The sequence below is a fragment of the Salvelinus fontinalis genome, chromosome 39, assembly GCF_029448725.1.
Source record: "Salvelinus fontinalis isolate EN_2023a chromosome 39, ASM2944872v1, whole genome shotgun sequence".
NCBI lineage: Eukaryota > Metazoa > Chordata > Actinopteri > Salmoniformes > Salmonidae > Salvelinus > Salvelinus fontinalis.
The window spans coordinates 11,837,525-11,855,991 of record NC_074703.1 but is presented as its reverse complement, the minus strand read 5'-3'; the positions used below and the strand labels follow the sequence as shown (position 1 = coordinate 11,855,991).

The 18,467-nt window shown below is 41.7% G+C and overlaps 1 protein-coding gene across 1 annotated transcript in view; it reads left to right on the top strand.

Moving 5' to 3' along the window:
• LOC129838370 (immunoglobulin kappa light chain-like) overlaps positions 1-11,736 on the top strand; it is a 36,312-nt gene extending 24,576 nt beyond the window's left edge. The window contains exons 2-3 of the mRNA XM_055905303.1: positions 6,282-6,560; positions 11,311-11,736. Of these exons, the coding sequence (XP_055761278.1) occupies positions 6,282-6,560; positions 11,311-11,627 (596 nt within the window). The 3' untranslated portion in view covers positions 11,628-11,736. The remainder of the gene's footprint in view (positions 1-6,281; positions 6,561-11,310) is intronic.
• The last annotated feature ends 6,731 nt before the right edge of the window (positions 11,737-18,467 follow it).

Below are 18,467 nucleotides of genomic sequence, written 5' to 3'. Positions count from 1 at the left end.
TAGCTGACCCTCTCCTCTCCTAATGTTATAGAGTAGTAGTGGTAGCAGACCCTCTCCTCTCCTAATGTTATAGAGTAGTAGTGGTAGCTGACCCTCTCCTCTCCTAATGTTATAGAGTAGTAGTGGTAGCTGACCAACTCCTCTCCTAATGTTATAGAGTAGTAGTGGTAGCAGACCCTCTCCTCTCCTAATGTTATAGAGTAGTAGTGGTAGCTGACCCTCTCCTCTCCTAATGTTATAGAGTAGTAGTGGTAGCTGACCCTCTCCTAATGTTATAGAGTAGTAGTGGTAGCTGACCCTCTCCTAATGTTATAGAGTAGTAGTGGTAGCTGACCCTCTCCTCTCCTAATGTTATAGAGTAGTAGTGGTAGCAGACCCTCTCCTCTCCTAATGTTATAGAGTAGTAGTGGTAGCTGACCCTCTCCTCTCCTAATGTTATAGAGTAGTAGTGGTAGCTGACCCTCTCCTCTCCTAATGTTATAGAGTAGTAATGGTAGCTGACCCTCTCCTCTCCTAATGTTATGGAGTAGTAGTGGTAGCAGACCCTCTCCTCTCCTAATGTTATAGAGTAGTAGTGGTAGCTGACCCTCTCCTAATGTTATAGAGTAGTAGTGGTAGCTGACCCTCTCCTCTCCTAATGTTATAGAGTAGTAGTGGTAGCTGACCCACTCCTCTCCTAATGTTATAGAGTAGTAGTGGTAGCTGACCCTCTCCTAATGTTATAGAGTAGTAGTGGTAGCTGACCCTCTCCTAATGTTATAGAGTAGTAGTGGTAGCTGACCCTCTCCTCTCCTAATGTTATAGAGTAGTAGTGGTAGCTGACCCTCTCCTCTCCTAATGTTATAGAGTAGTAGTGGTAGCTGACCCTCTCCTCTCCTAATGTTATAGAGTAGAAGTGGTAGCTGACCCTCTCCTCTCCTAATGTTATAGAGTAGTAGTGGTAGCTGACCCCCTCCTCTCCTAATGTTATAGAGTAGAAGTGGTAGCTGACCCTCTCCTCTCCTAATGTTATAGAGTAGTAGTGGTAGCAGACCCTCTTCTCTCCTAATGTTATAGAGTAGTAGTGGTAGCAGCCCCTCTCCTCTCCTAATGTTATAGAGTAGTAGTGGTAGCTGACCCTATCCTCTCCTAATGTTATAGAGTAGTAGTGGTAGCTGACCTTCTCCTCTCCTAATGTAATAGAGTAGTAGTGGTAGCAGACCCTCTCCTCTCCTAATGTTATAGAGTAGTAGTGGTAACTGACCCTCTCCTCTCCTAATGTTATAGCGTAGTAGTGGTAGCTGACCCTCTCCTCTCCTAATGTTATAGAGTAGTAGTGGTAGCTGACCCTCTCCTCTCCTAATGTTATAGAGTAGTAGTGGTAGCTGACCCTCTCCTAATGTTATAGAGTAGTAGTGGTAGCTGACCCTCTCCTCTCCTAATGTTATAGAGTAGTAGTGGTAGCTGACCCTCTCCTAATGTTATAGAGTAGTAGTGGTAGCTGACCCTCTCCTAATGTTATAGAGTAGTAGTGGTAGCTGACCCTCTCCTCTCCTAATGTTATAGAGTAGTAGTGGTAGCTGACCCTCTCCTCTCCTAATGTTATAGAGTAGTAGTGGTAGCTGACCCTCTCCTAATGTTATAGAGTAGTAGTGGTAGCTGACCCTCATCTAATGTTATAGAGTAGTAGTAGTAACTGACCCTCTCCTCTCCTAATGTTATAGAGTAGTAGTGGTAGCTGACCCTCTCCTCTCCTAATGTTATAGAGTAGTAGTGGTAGCTGACCCTCTCCTCTCCTAATGTTATAGAGTAGTAGTGGTAGCTGACCCTCTCCTCTCCTAATGTTATAGAGTAGTAGTGGTAGCTGACCCTCTCCTCTCCTAATGTTATAGAGTAGTAGTGGTAGCTGACCCTCTCCTCTCCTAATGTTATAGAGTAGTAGTGGTAGCTGACCCTCTCCTCTCCTAATGTTATAGAGTAGTAGTGGTAGCTGACCCTCTCCTCTCCTAATGTTATAGAGTAGTAGTGGTAGCAGACCCTCTCCTCTCCTAATGTTATAGAGTAGTAGTGGTAGCTGACCCTCTCCTCTCCTAATGTTATAGAGTAGTAGTGGTAGCTGACCAACTCCTCTCCTAATGTTATAGAGTAGTAGTGGTAGCAGACCCTCTCCTCTCCTAATGTTATAGAGTAGTAGTGGTAGCTGACCCTCTCCTCTCCTAATGTTATAGAGTAGTAGTGGTAGCTGAACCTCTCCTAATGTTATAGAGTAGTAGTGGTATCTGACCCTCTCCTAATGTTATAGAGTAGTAGTGGTAGCTGACCCTCTCCTCTCTTAATGTTATAGAGTAGTAGTGGTAGCTGACCCTCTCCTAATGTTATAGAGTAGTAGTGGTAGCTGACCCTCTCCTATCCTAATGTTATAGAGTAGTAGTGGTAGCAGACCCTCTCCTCTCCTAATGTTATAGAGTAGTAGTGGTAGCTGACCCTCTCCTCTCCTAATGTTATAGAGTAGTAGTGGTAGCTGACCAACTCCTCTCCTAATGTTATAGAGTAGTAGTGGTAGCAGACCCTCTCCTCTCCTAATGTTATAGAGTAGTAGTGGTAGCTGACCCTCTCCTCTCCTAATGTTATAGAGTAGTAGTGGTAGCTGACCCTCTCCTAATGTTATAGAGTAGTAGTGGTAGCTGACCCTCTCCTAATGTTATAGAGTAGTAGTGGTAGCTGACCCTCTCCTCTCCTAATGTTATAGAGTAGTAGTGGTAGCAGACCCTCTCCTCTCCTAATGTTATAGAGTAGTAGTGGTAGCTGACCCTCTCCTCTCCTAATGTTATAGAGTAGTAGTGGTAGCTGACCCTCTCCTCTCCTAATGTTATAGAGTAGTAATGGTAGCTGACCCTCTCCTCTCCTAATGTTATGGAGTAGTAGTGGTAGCAGACCCTCTCCTCTCCTAATGTTATAGAGTAGTAGTGGTAGCTGACCCTCTCCTAATGTTATAGAGTAGTAGTGGTAGCTGACCCTCTCCTCTCCTAATGTTATAGAGTAGTAGTGGTAGCTGACCCACTCCTCTCCTAATGTTATAGAGTAGTAGTGGTAGCTGACCCTCTCCTAATGTTATAGAGTAGTAGTGGTAGCTGACCCTCTCCTCTCCTAATGTTATAGAGTAGTAGTGGTAGCTGACCCTCTCCTCTCCTAATGTTATAGAGTAGTAGTGGTAGCTGACCCTCTCCTCTCCTAATGTTATAGAGTAGTAGTGGTAGCTGACCCTCTCCTCTCCTAATGTTATAGAGTAGTAGTGGTAGCTGACCCTCTCCTCTCCTAATGTTATAGAGTAGTAGTGGTAGCTGACCCTCTCCTCTCCTAATGTTATAGAGTAGTAGTGGTAGCTGACCCTCTTCTCTCCTAATGTTATAGAGTAGTAGTGGTAGCTGACCATCTCCTCTCCTAATGTTATAGAGTAGTAGTGGTAGCAGACCCTCTCCTCTCCTAATGTTATAGAGTAGCAGTGGTAGCTGACCCTCTCCTAATGTTATAGAGTAGTAGTGGTAGCTGACCCTCTCCTCTCCTAATGTTATAGAGTAGTAGTGGTAGCTGACCCTCTCCTCTCCTAATGTTATAGAGTAGTAGTGGTAGCTGACCCTCTCCTCTCCTAATGTTATAGAGTAGTAGTGGTAGCTGACCCTCTCCTCTCCTAATGTTATAGAGTAGTAGTGGTAGCTGACCCTCTCCTAATGTTATAGAGTAGTAGTGGTAGCTGACCCTCTCCTCTCCTAATGTTATAGAGTAGTAGTGGTAGCTGACCCTCTCCTCTCCTAATGTTATAGAGTAGTAGTGGTAGCTGACCCTCTCCTCTCCTAATGTTATAGAGTAGTAGTGGTAGCTGACCCTCTCCTCTCCTAATTTTATAGAGTAGTAGTGGTAGCTGACCCTCTCCTAATGTTATAGAGTAGTAGTGGTAGCTGACCCTCTCCTAATGTTATAGAGTAGTAGTGGTAGCTGACCCTCTCCTCTCCTAATGTTATAGAGTAGTAGTGGTAGCTGACCCTCTCCTCTCCTAATGTTATAGAGTAGTAGTGGTAGCTGACCCTCTCCTCTCCTAATGTTATAGAGTAGTAGTGGTAGCTGACCCTCTCCTCTCCTAATGTTATAGAGTAGTAGTGGTAGCTGACCCTCTCCTCTCCTAATGTTATAGAGTAGTAGTGGTAGCTGACCCTCTCCTCTCCTAATGTTATAGAGTAGTAGTGGTAGCAGACCCTCTCCTCTCCTAATGTTATAGAGTAGTAGTGGTAGCTGACCCTCTCCTCTCCTAATGTTATAGAGTAGTAGTGGTAGCTGACCAACTCCTCTCCTAATGTTATAGAGTAGTAGTGGTAGCAGACCCTCTCCTCTCCTAATGTTATAGAGTAGTAGTGGTAGCTGACCCTCTCCTCTCCTAATGTTATAGAGTAGTAGTGGTAGCTGACCCTCTCCTAATGTTATAGAGTAGTAGTGGTAGCTGACCCTCTCCTAATGTTATAGAGTAGTAGTGGTAGCTGACCCTCTCCTCTCTTAATGTTATAGAGTAGTAGTGGTAGCTGACCCTCTCCTAATGTTATAGAGTAGTAGTGGTAGCTGACCCTCTCCTCTCCTAATGTTATAGAGTAGTAGTGGTAGCAGACCCTCTCCTCTCCTAATGTTATAGAGTAGTAGTGGTAGCTGACCCTCTCCTCTCCTAATGTTATAGAGTAGTAGTGGTAGCTGACCAACTCCTCTCCTAATGTTATAGAGTAGTAGTGGTAGCAGACCCTCTCCTCTCCTAATGTTATAGAGTAGTAGTGGTAGCTGACCCTCTCCTCTCCTAATGTTATAGAGTAGTAGTGGTAGCTGACCCTCTCCTAATGTTATAGAGTAGTAGTGGTAGCTGACCCTCTCCTAATGTTATAGAGTAGTAGTGGTAGCTGACCCTCTCCTCTCCTAATGTTATAGAGTAGTAGTGGTAGCTGACCCTCTCCTAATGTTATAGAGTAGTAGTGGTAGCTGACCCTCTCCTAATGTTATAGAGTAGTAGTGGTAGCAGACCCTCTCCTCTCCTAATGTTATAGAGTAGTAGTGGTAGCTGACCCTCTCCTCTCCTAATGTTATAGAGTAGTAGTGGTAGCTGACCCTCTCCTCTCCTAATGTTATAGAGTAGTAATGGTAGCTGACCCTCTCCTCTCCTAATGTTATGGAGTAGTAGTGGTAGCAGACCCTCTCCTCTCCTAATGTTATAGAGTAGTAGTGGTAGCTGACCCTCTCCTAATGTTATAGAGTAGTAGTGGTAGCTGACCCTCTCCTCTCCTAATGTTATAGAGTAGTAGTGGTAGCTGACCCACTCCTCTCCTAATGTTATAGAGTAGTAGTGGTAGCTGACCCTCTCCTAATGTTATAGAGTAGTAGTGGTAGCTGACCCTCTCCTAATGTTATAGAGTAGTAGTGGTAGCTGACCCTCTCCTCTCCTAATGTTATAGAGTAGTAGTGGTAGCTGACCCTCTCCTCTCCTAATGTTATAGAGTAGTAGTGGTAGCTGACCCTCTCCTCTCCTAATGTTATAGAGTAGAAGTGGTAGCTGACCCTCTCCTCTCCTAATGTTATAGAGTAGTAGTGGTAGCTGACCCTCTCCTCTCCTAATGTTATAGAGTAGTAGTAGTAACTGACCCTCTCCTCTCCTAATGTTATAGAGTAGTAGTGGTAGCTGACCTTCTCCTCTCCTAATGTTATAGAGTAGTAGTGGTAGCTGACCTTCTCCTCTCCTAATGTAATAGAGTAGTAGTGGTAGCAGACCCTCTCCTCTCCTAATGTTATAGAGTAGTAGTGGTAACTGACCCTCTCCTCTCCTAATGTTATAGCGTAGTAGTGGTAGCTGACCCTCTCCTCTCCTAATGTTATAGAGTAGTAGTGGTAGCTGACCCTCTCCTCTCCTAATGTTATAGAGTAGTAGTGGTAGCTGACCCTCTCCTAATGTTATAGAGTAGTAGTGGTAGCTGACCCTCTCCTCTCCTAATGTTATAGAGTAGTAGTGGTAGCTGACCCTCTCCTAATGTTATAGAGTAGTAGTGGTAGCTGACCCTCTCCTAATGTTATAGAGTAGTAGTGGTAGCTGACCCTCTCCTCTCCTAATGTTATAGAGTAGTAGTGGTAGCTGACCCTCTCCTCTCCTAATGTTATAGAGTAGTAGTGGTAGCTGACCTTCTCCTCTCCTAATGTTATAGAGTAGTAGTGGTAGCTGACCCTCTCCTCTCCTAATGTTATAGAGTAGTAGTGGTAGCTGACCCTCTCCTCTCCTCCAGCTGCTCCCTCTGTCAGGCCCGCAGTATCTCTGCTCCCCCCTCCCTCTGAGCAGCACTCTTGCCTGCCTGCTGAGCGGCTACTCCCCCCAGGGGGCGATGGTGAACTGGGAGGTGGACGGGGTGGAGGTGAAGGAGGGGTCCTGACCACCACAGAGGAAGAGAAGGGCGGGCGCCGCAGCAGCACCCTGACCCTGAGCAAGGCACGCTGGGAAGAGGGAGAGGTGAACACCTGCAGGGTCGCCAACAACGACACCAGTGATTCGGCCGCCTTCCGGAGAAGTCACTAGTGTCTAGAAGCCATTGCTGGAGGATAGAGTCTCCACATGGTGTTTGTGTTTTAGTGTTTTAGAGCTGAATGTTACAGTATAATAGTGAATAATATCAGTAGTGCTGTGTGATAAACTATTTTGAGATTTAGTTGTACATGTCTTCTTGCCTCTGAGTTTAAATAAAGCTTGTTTTGATTGAAATATAACCCCAGGAGTTGATTTAAGTGGGATTCCAGTGATCACTATCTCATGAATAGGCAGCATATTTCATACTAATTTATATCAATCAGCTTCTTTCATAATTTAACATTGTAGTTTACAGCTACTCTCATGTTTTCAAACAGAATTAAAAGGGCATCTGATCAAACAAATACTTTGTAATCATTTATACAACTGTATGATTCTGTTAACACCAATACCAGTGATAATAATTAGTGATATTTGATAATAAACCTCTAAGATTTGCTCTCAGAACTCACACTGCTAAACAGTTACTTTCCATAACATATGTATGTTTCCAATGTTTAATTCTTAATATGATTTTATTAAATTAGATGTTTTAGCAATGGTTTTCAACAATATGTAGTGTAAACTACTCCATAAAATTTCCCAAGATCTTCTCTACCTCCAACCCCCTGGGGACAGAGTGAACATCTGGTGACAGTGCTGCTCTATTCTGGGACAAGCAGAACCACCCAGTCCTGTCTATGTAAATCTCAGTTTCACTCCCACAGCTACCAGTCTAGCAGTTGACCAGTTTCACTGTCTGAAACACCCTGGACTGGGACAGATGTGAGGGAGTGTCTGGTTTTAACTTCTATAGTGGATGCAGGAAGGGAAACATAACAGATATGCCATAATGCAATTGATGACAGATAAAATGTGTATTATACTTTATGTAGTATGTGTATATAGTAGTTGGATAGTATACATGTGTTTAATGGTTGAGTCCAGCATCAGGTCTCATTCACAGGTCTAGCAGTCAGTAACCTACTAAGGACAACAAGTTAATATTTTGCTGTAGATGAATATATCCATTTAAATCAGACATTAGGTTCAGGTCCATATGAGGACTTGTTTTGGGGTCTGAAGTAATGAAGAGGTCAAAACACCTTTTGTTTAGCTTCTCATGTGGACTGGTAATAGCTCCCATTTGACCTGTGTACCTACATTGTCCAGCAGACAAATGACAACTATCGTCTACACATGACTGTATCTTGTTGACTGTACCTAAGGCCTGTACAGAGCTGGGGGCAAAAAGTGTTCCAGTTCTCTGATAATGATGATGATGATGATGATGATGATGATGATGATGATGATGGGGAACATGTGATCTGAATGATGCTTTCTAACCTTATTCAATGTTTCCTCTACTAATCAGTGTTCCATGTCACTGTCTCTTCCCCCTCAGCACCTGCAGTAGGTCCCAGCTGTAGCAGGACAGTCACTGTGCAGTCTGACTGAGGGAGGTTTTTGTACGGCTCTGTATCATTGTGTGAACACTGGACCACTGTGTTCACTCTGACAGTAGTAATCTCCTGCATCTTCAGCCTGGACTCCACTGATGGTCAGAATGAAGTCACTCCCAGATCCACTGCCACTGAATCTAGATGGAATCCCAGACTGAAGTGTTGTAGCATAGTAAATAAGGAGTTTAAGAGCTCCTCCAGGTTTCTGTTGGTACCAGGCTAGATAGTTATTACTATACACATTACTGCTGGTTTTACAGTTCAGAGAGATTGGCTGTCCTGGGACAACAGCTTTCACTGCCGGAGTCTGTGTCACAACGTACTGTCCTCTGGATTCTGAAAAATATAGTAAAAACATTTATATGAATGAAATGTTACATATTGTAATGAATAGTTCTGAATAGAAATAGTAACATTGATATACTGTTCATGTAAACACTGTAGATTTAATAAATTTTCAACAATAAATTCTGAAAATTGTAACCTTGTATGTAGAAAACAAGTGTCCAGATGAAGATGGTGATAAAAGTCATGGTTGTTGTGGGTTCTGTTGTCATGAAGGACAGCTCTCAGTCATGAAGTGTTAAACTCACAGGGATATAAACACTCCCAGAGCACTGAAGCATGTTCTGTCTGTGCAGAGCATCATCACTATGCAAATAATCTTTTGGTCTTCTCCCCATCCACCATTATTCAGTAAACTTAGACCACTAAGGATTCATTTAAAAAAAAAAATGTTACCTTTATTTAACTTGGCAAGTCAGTTAAGAACAGTTAAGAACAAATTCTTATTTTCAATGACGGCCTAGGAACAGTGGGTTAACTGCCTTGTTCAGGGGCAGAACGACAGATTCCATCAGTCGGATTAGAACTGATTCCATCAGATTAGAACTGAGAGTCCATTACAATCTGATGATCTTGTCACCTAATAATCATAGAATTCCATAATAATATGTAAATAAATAAATGTAATAAAAAGGGTATAAATACAATGCTATTATTGGTTTAAGGGCTATCACATATGATCACTATCAATATTGTACAGCAAGACTATACTATAATGAATGCTGGAGAGAAGAAAATACAAGTAATACATTATGTTATCATATAACATACATCACTTTGTCTGTTAATTAGTGTTATGGTAATATGGTATGGTAACATACTGATGTCTATGGAAAAGAGGAATACCAGTCAGTTTGCACCTCCTAGTGATCATTGGCCAGGTGTCGCCCCCTGCATGGAGACTAGTGTTAGTGCAGTGAGCTGTGTGGACTGAGTGGACTGAATACTGTACTACTGGACTATTGGACTGACACTGAGAGAAGAGGGGCTCCACTGTGTATGACTGCTACTCTGTCCCTGACTGAGTCCAGCTCCCTCCTCTCCTCTCCTGTGTCTCTGATCAGACACACTGGGACTCTGTAGACTACCATTACAGTACATGAAACCCAGCATCTCCTCTACATCTTAAGATTTCATTTTATTTATTTATTCTTATTTAAACTGAACTGAATGACTACCGACCCGTAGCACTCACTTCTGTCATCATGAAGTGCATTGAGACGCTAGTTAAAGACCACATCACCTCCTCCCTCCCTGGCACACTCGACCCCCTCCAATTCGCCTACAGCCCTAAAGGGTGAGGCCAGTCACGGCCTATCTACATAACTTTGTCTTTATTATTCCTGTTCCTAAAATGAAAAACTTGAACCACCAACTAACCATACTGTGCCAGAGCCCGGACTTGAACACGATCGAACATCTCTGGAGCGACCTGAAATTAGCTGTGCAGCGACGCTCCCCATCCAACCCGGCAGAGCTTGAGAGGATCTGCAGAGAAGAATGGGAGAAACTCCCCAAATACAGGTGTGCCAAGCTTGTAGCGTCATACCCAAGAAGACTCGAGGCTGTAATTGCTCCCAAAGGTGTTTCAACAAAGCACGAAGTAAAGGGTCTGAATACTTATGTAAATGTGATAAAACTTCTTTTGCTTTGTCATTACGGGGTATTGTGTGTAGATTGATGATGGGAAAAAACAATTGAATCCATTTTAGAACAAGGCTGTAACGTAACAAAATGTGGAAAAAGTCAAGGGGTCTGGATACTTGCCGAATGCACTGTATACCACTACATCATAAAAAACACTTTAACACTTCTGCAGTAAAATCTTGTACACCAGGTACTTCTCTTCAGTTACCACCTACACATTAAAACCCACTACCCCATTCCACTACTTTGACCCTATCTGCTCCTGTACCATGCCAACGACCTGGGAGGACGGGACACCACCCCTCAACACACCCTATAACTCTTCTGAAGTCTAATCTCGTATACCCATATACTTCTCTGCAGCTGCCACGACAACATCTATTCTCTGTGTTTTACCTACCATTCCTGTGGAACAGTTGATAAACATTGCTATGAACGCTAAGACAACAACCTTACTGAAGCGTAATTCACTCGTTGCCCTATCCCTCTGTGCTGGCACAAATCTACTACTCACTGTGATCCTCTCAGGATGCCTCACTCTTGACCCATCCTCCTGCACTTCATTCACTGCCTCAGCATATGACACCCTCTGCACTACTCAGACTCTGGCCACTTCAACCTGCCTCTCTCACACCGGACACTTCAGACCTCCAGCAACATCAGCACCCCTACAGTTGACACACACAACTTTATCCAGCGAAACTACACAATCCTCTGTCCCATGCCCTCCTGCAGACTTCCAACACCTGAAACAGAGCAGTGGTTTCTGCACAAAAGCTTTAACAGGATAACTAATATATCCTAACATGACTTTGTCAGACTCAAATCAAAAGGACTGACAATGACTCCTCTGTTTCACCACTCTCCCCATTGGGTCTGCGTCGCACCAAACGGCGGGCGTCACAAACAACAGAAATGTTAAACTGCAATTGCTCCACCTCCACACTTAATGCTATCCCATAAATCACCCCTTTCAATTGTGCCCTGTTTCTAAGAACAAAGCAAGAAACAGACATTTACCCAAGTTGTGTGAGACGGAGCGCCCGCTCCCTCTGGTCAGAAGAAACACAAACAAATATCACAGGTACACTACAGGTTACCTTCACTCATTCAGCTGCAGCTAACTCCTTTCTCACCCACCCACCCTGATACCACAAATTATATAAACAATCTAACTTCTACATTCATATTTAGACGGCATTTCCAAATCACTTTATTGTGATGTGTACTTTGCTGAAGATAATCTCTTACTGTAGCTGTACTTGGAGTTACTTAGTTGATGTGATCTGTTTGTTCCAGGTAACAGTGCCCCCACCCTCACCGTTCTGCCCCCCTCTAGTGAGGAGCTGTCCAGTGCAACAACAGCCACACTGACGTGTCTGGCCAACAAGGGCTTCCCTTCAGACTGGACCATGAGCTGGAAAGTGGACGGGACCAGCCAGATACAAGAGGCCAGTTCTAGGGTCCTGGAGAAGGATGGTCTGTACAGCTGGAGCAGCACCCTGACTCTCTCTGCCCAGGAGTGGACCAAGGCAGGAGAGGTGACCTGTGAAGTCCAGCAGAAATCCCAGACTCCAGTCACCAAGACCCTGAGGAAGGCTGACTGTTCTGGGTAGGACCCCTCAGTCACACATCCCTGTGGAGAGAGGCTGCTGGTTCCTCTGCTTTGACTCTGTTCTGAGATCAGATGTTCTCTGTCTTATTGATCACTGACATGTAGACTAACAGAGGACTTTCCTCTCTGAGAGTGCAATCCTCTCTGTAGACTGAGGTTGTATCAGTGATAGATTTGATTTGTTCTGTTTTATTGGTATTAGATACCAATAAAGTAGGTATCCTTATACACCATGACAGCGCAACACACAACGGGTGGAACAGTGGCAAAGGTACCCACAGGACAAACAGAATAATATTAGTCTGAGGAGAGATTAAATAGCATTAATACAACAAAAATAATTCAAAACACACTCCTTTAGTTTACACCAAAGTTAAACAGATGTATTTTTTCTTCAGTAGGAATGTTTGTTTTGATGCTTTGATTAATAGATGAAAATAAAGATTTCCCTTTGGACAAATATTTTTATTGTCTCTTTCAATAATTAGACTTTAGTCTTAAATGTTGAATGATATAGAAATACATTCATAATGCCAGATTCACAGTTTCTATGAAAACTATCCGACCTAAACCTTATTGCTTAGTTATTTATGTTCTAACCACAACGTCATCAACCAGTAGTTCATACTAACAAAAGATACTACTATTTTCACAGATTAACAGGAGAGGTTTAGCCATGTGTATTAGGTACTCTATTCATGTTTCTTGGAAGTTTTTGACCTGCTTGACTTATAGACTTATAAAGACAGTAATCTAATGCTATTGAAGATCGATATCTTCGATTACCACCAATGTGATTACACCTCCATTAAGCTACATTTGCTTCAAAAGTTGTTCACATAATATCACCAGTATCATATCTTCAAGATAGTCATAGAGTCTTCTCTACCTCCAACCTCCTGGGAACAGAGTGAACACCTGGTGACAGTACTGCACTATTCTGGGACAAGCAGAACCACCCATCCCTGTCTACGTAAATCTCAGTTTCACTCCCACAGCTACCAGTCTAGCAGTTGAACAGTCTCACTGCCTGAAATACCCTGGACTAGGACAGATGTGAGGGAGTGGATTGGATTTAACCTCCATGGTGGATTCAGGGAGGGAGACATAACAGATATGCCATCATGCAATTAATGACAGATCAAACGGATATTATACTTTATGTACTATGATAGTGTATGTAGTGTAGTGTAGATACATAGTGTAGTGTATATGTTGAATGTAGATAGTGTATGTAGGTAGTGTAGTGTAGATAGCGTAGTGTAGATAGTGTAGAGTAGATATTGTAGAGTAGATATTGTAGAGTAGATATTGTAGAGTAGATATTGTAGAGTAGATATTGTAGCTGGTGTATGTAGATAGTGTAGTGTAGATCGTGCAGTGTAGATTGTGTAGATAGCATAGTGTAGACAGTGTAGCGTAGATAGCGTAGATAGTGCAGTGTAGATAGTGTAGTGTAGATAGTGCAGTGTAGATAGTGCAGTGTAGATGGATAGTGTAGTATAGCTAGTATAGATATCATAGTGTAGATAGATACTGCCTCTGATCTAGCAGACTCACTGAACACAAATGCTTCGTTTGTAAATGATGTCTGAGTGTTGAAGTGTGCTATCAGTAAATTTAAAAAACAAGAAAATCATGCCGTCTGGTTTGCGTAATATAAGGAATTTATTTTTATTTATTTATTTATTTAAATTTTACCCCCTTTTCTCCCCAATTTCGTCATATCCAATTGTTAGTAATTACTATCTTGTCTCATCGCTACAACTACCGTACGGGCTCTGGAGAGACGAAGGTCGAAAGCCATGCGTCCTCCGAAGGACAACCCAACCAAGCCGCACTGCTTCTTAACACAGCGCACCTCCAAACCGGAAGCCAGCCGCACCAATGTGTCAGAGAAAACACTGTGCACCTGGCTACCTTGGCTAGCGCGCACTGCCCACCACAGGAGTCGCTGGTGCGCGATGAGACAAGGCTATCCCTACCGGCCAAACCCTCCCTAACCCGGACGACGCTAGGCCAATTGTGCGTTGCCCCACGGACCTCTCGGTCGCGGCCGGCTGCGACAGAGCCTGGGCGTGAACCCAGAGTCTCTGGTGGCACAGCTAGCGCTGCGATGCAGTGCCCTAGACCACTGCGCCACCCGGGAGGCAATATAAGGAATTTTCAATGATTTATTCTTGTACTTTTACTTTTGATACTTAAGTATATTTTAGCGATTACATTTACTTATGATACTTAAGTATATTTTAGCGATTACATTTACTTTTGATACTTAAGTATATTTTAGCGATTACATTTACTTTTGATACTTAAGTATATTTTAGCGATTACATTTACTTTTGATACTTAAGTATATTTTAGCGATTACATTTACTTTTGATACTTAAGTATATTTTAGCGATTACATTTACTTTTGATACTTAAGTATATTTTAGCGATTACATTTACTTTTGATACTTAAGTATATTTTAGCGATTACATTTACTTTTGATACTTAAGTATATTTTAGCGATTACATTTACTTTTGATACTTAAGTGAATTTTAAACCAAATACTTATTAACTTTTACTCAAGTAGTATTTTACTGGGTGACTTTCACTTTTACTTGAGTCGCTTTCTATTAAGGGATCTTTACTTTTACTCAAGTATGAAAATTGGGTACTTTTTCTACCACTGGTAGGTTCACGGATCCCCCATTTACTGCTGCTCATTCCGTTCACCAGCTCCGGAGGTCTATGTCGGCGCTCTTCTAGGCATCACGCAACTAGATTCATTACCACCAAAACCGGACTGTCTTGTCTCATTACGCACACCTGGTTCCCATCCCCCCTGATTAGTATGTATATATATGTGCCCTCTGTTCCCCATTGTCTTTGTCGGTTATTGTTGGTTATCGTTATTGTGGTTGTAACTGAAGTAATTGTAACTTTGAAGTAATGTTGATGTCACAACACCTTTTGTTTTACTTCAGTATTTACATATGGAAAGGCATTGTGTTTCAAAACATCTAATAACTTGTATATACACTTTCAGGGCATAATAAATACTATAAGTAATAACCATGATGATGATGATGATTATGGTCATGTGATCTGAAGGATTGCTTTCTAAACATATTGTCACATGTCACAGTTGACCTCGTCTAGTAACCAGTGTTCCATGTCACCGTCTCTTCCCCCTCTGTACCTGCAGTAGGTCCCAGCTGTAGCAGTACAGTCACTGTGCAGTCTGACTGAGGGAGGTTTTTGTACGGCTCTGTATCACTGTGTGAACACTGGACCACTGTTGTAACTCTGACAGTAATAATCTCCTGCATCTTCAGCCTGGACTCCACTGATGGTCAGAGTGAAGTCACTATGAGATCCACTGCCGCTGAATCTAGATGGAGTCCCAGACTGAAGTGTTGTAGCATGGTAAATAAGGAGTTTATGAGTTCCTCCAGCTGTCTGTTGATACCAGGCAAGACGGGCATCAGAGTAACCTGCTCGATACACATTACTGCTGGTTTTACAGTTCAGAGAGACTGGTTTTCCGAGAAGAACAGTTTCCACTGTAGGAGTCTGAGTCACAGTGTACTGACCTCTGGATTCTGAAAAATAGACTCATTATTATTTAAGAACTCATTATATATGTGATAACATTTGACCATGTTGTCTAAATCTCTAATGTCTAATTTTCTCAATTTGAGGCAAAATTAAGATACAATATTTGAAGAAAGTAATTTTAGACCAACAAAGTATAAATCATACCTTGAATTAGGAACATCAATATCCACACACAGCTCATTATAAAAGTCATTGTTGAAATTCTGTTGGTCAGGACAGCTCTCAGTCATGAAGTGTTCAACTCACAGGGATATAAACACTCCCAGACCACTGAAGCATGTGCTGCTAATGCAAAGTGTCTTATATGTAAATAGTCGTCCTGGACAGTCAGACTTTATTAATAAATGTTGTGTGATGTGATGTAGAAACATGATAACTATTTAATCCCTGACATGGTTTCTGATAGAACTGCTGAATTGGGAGTGATATTGATTTTAGACATCTACAATTGAAGCATATTCAGTAACTGCAGTCTGTCTGTGGACTGTGTGATGCTGCTGGCTGATCTAAAGGGGAGATCTCCAGAGCTCTGACGTCTCCAGTCTCCTGCTTCACCTGCTGCTCTCTGGAACTACGTCAGTAGTGTGAGGGAGGATGTCTGGGCAATGTTTAGGGGTTTTATTGTACGTTTTTGTATCATGCTGATGAAATTCTAGCTATTCGAAGTGCAGGTCACTATATATTTTACCTCTTGGTGATGTCATTCGGAAACATAATGTTAACTTTCACTGCTATGCGGACCATACACAGCTGTACATTTCGATGAAACATAGCGAAGCCCCAAAATTGCCCTCCCTGAAAGCCTGTGTTTCTAATTTAAGGAAGTGGATGGTGGCAAATATTTTTACTTTTAAACTCTGACAAAAAAGAGATGCTAGTTCTAGGACCTAAGAAACAAAGAGATCATCTGTTGGATCTGACAATTATTCTTGATGGTTGTAAAGTCGTCTCAAATAAAACTGTGAAGGACCTCTGCGTTACTCTGGACCTTGATCTCTCTTTTGACGAACATATCAAGACTATTTCAAGGACAACTTTTTTCCATCTTCGTAACATTGCAAAAATAAAGAACTTTCCGTCCCAAAATTATGCAGAAAAGTTCATCCATGCTTTGTCACTTCTAGATTAGAATACTGGAATGCTCTACTTTCTGGCTACCTGGATAAAGCACTAAACAAACTTCAGTTAATGTCACGATCGTCATAATGATTAGACCAGATGCAGCGTGGTATGTTTCCATCTCTTTTATTAGGAAGAGAAAACTCAAAGAACAAAAACAATGAAGCGAACTAACGAAACGTGAAGCTAATATAATGCTCACAGGCAACTAATACATAGTCATGATCCCACAAATCACAATGGGGAAATGGCTACCTAAATATGATCCCCAATCAGAGACAACGATAAACAGCTGTCTCTGATTGGGAACCATACCAGGCCAACATAGACATATAATTCCAGCTGGGTTCAATTAAAGAATGAGAAGGTGCTGAAAGGATCAAGCCAGGAGTGACAGGAGAGGAATTATGCCTTGACAGAACAACAGGACTTTTTAGGGGGTTATAATCATGTTATATCATCTCAATAAAATGTTTTGATTCTTTGATTGAAATTCACTACCTGACTGAGGGACCTTACAGAAGCTGGGTTATTTATTCTGAGATGATGTGAGACATTACTATTGCACATAGATGGAGTCCATTCAAATTATTGTGTGACATGTTACGAAAAAGTTTGTTTGCCATGGCAAAAGGCCAGGAGTATTTATTTAGTCTGGACATAGATTATGGGTATTATCACTTCAGGAATGCTTTGGCATGATTGGGGATGAGTTGACATATTGTCAACATCACTGATATATTTAGCTCAGTGTCTTATAGTTTTATAGGGCCGTCCATGACGATACCGGTGATTCAGCCACCTTCCAGAGAAATCATTGTTGTGTCTAGAATCCATTGTAGGGGTCTATGGAGTCCCCACATGGTGCTAGTTCTGGAAATATTAGTGTTTTACAGCTGAATGTTATAGTATAATAGTGAATAATGTCAGTAGTGCTGTGTGTTAAATGAACTATTTTGAGATTAAGTTGTACATGTCTTCTTGCCTCTGAGTTCAAATAAAAACTGTTTTGATTGAATAATAACCCCAAGAGTTACATTAATCATGATTCCAGTGATCACTATCTCTTGATGGCAGAACATTTCATACTCATTTAGATCAATCAGCTTTTTTTATAATTTCAACTGTAATACTGTTGTTAGAACCAAGTATTGAGTTTATTTGTTATAATTAATTGGTATGAGATTTAAAAGGTGATTGAATTGCTCCCGAATTGTAATGTTGTTAATGCATTTATTTTGAAGAAATACTTCTTTAATGTATAAGTGAATAGGTTGGTTTACTTTTAAGTTTAAGTTTTGACCAATAAGGGAGACGTTGAGAAAAGGATGGACATTACATTATGACCGTTGGTGAAGAAAAATTATAATAGGAGACGATAAAAATAGAACCCATACCTTACGAGTTGTGAAGGGAAATACCAATTTTATTTTATAAGAGAGTTGTTATAATTGTATTAATTGTGTTAAGAAAGACTAGCCTTGAGGTTAGCCTAGCATCGTGTGACACCGAGAGAGAATTGCTTGGGAAAGATTAACGAGTTCATGTTCCCATGGGATATTGGTTACTGCTAAAGAGTACTGTCTGCATTGATAGCGGTGCTTGGTGTGGATCTTGTGAGGAAACCTGCAAGGAACTGCCATACTTCGCTGAGGGAATATCTACGAGTAGTGAGTAACCACAACGGTGGGGTGCTTCGGGACTTTGTGTGTGTCGTAAAAAAAAAAGCTCCAACGGGTTAAGCAAGCTTTGGACATGTGTTGTGCACGACTCATTGGGGTTTATTTTTTATCTTTATTTTGGTGTGGTGCATTGAAAATGTAAAAACACATCTTGAACCTAATGTACTGTATGTTGCTTTGGTGGAGTCATTTCCTGTTTCAATTTCATTTAAATGGGAGCTTATATCCTTATACAATAACAAAAATCTATAGTCATTCCATCTGAAGTTAATACCCTATTTGTCATCACCCTAGATAGTTTACAACAGGGATTCTTATTGGAGATGTCCTTCTCACCTAACATCCCATGCTGTTGAGATTCTCTACGTAAGTTAATATTGTTAATAAGTTAATATTGTGAGAGTCAAATTCGAGCCTGGTGAGAGGGTTACA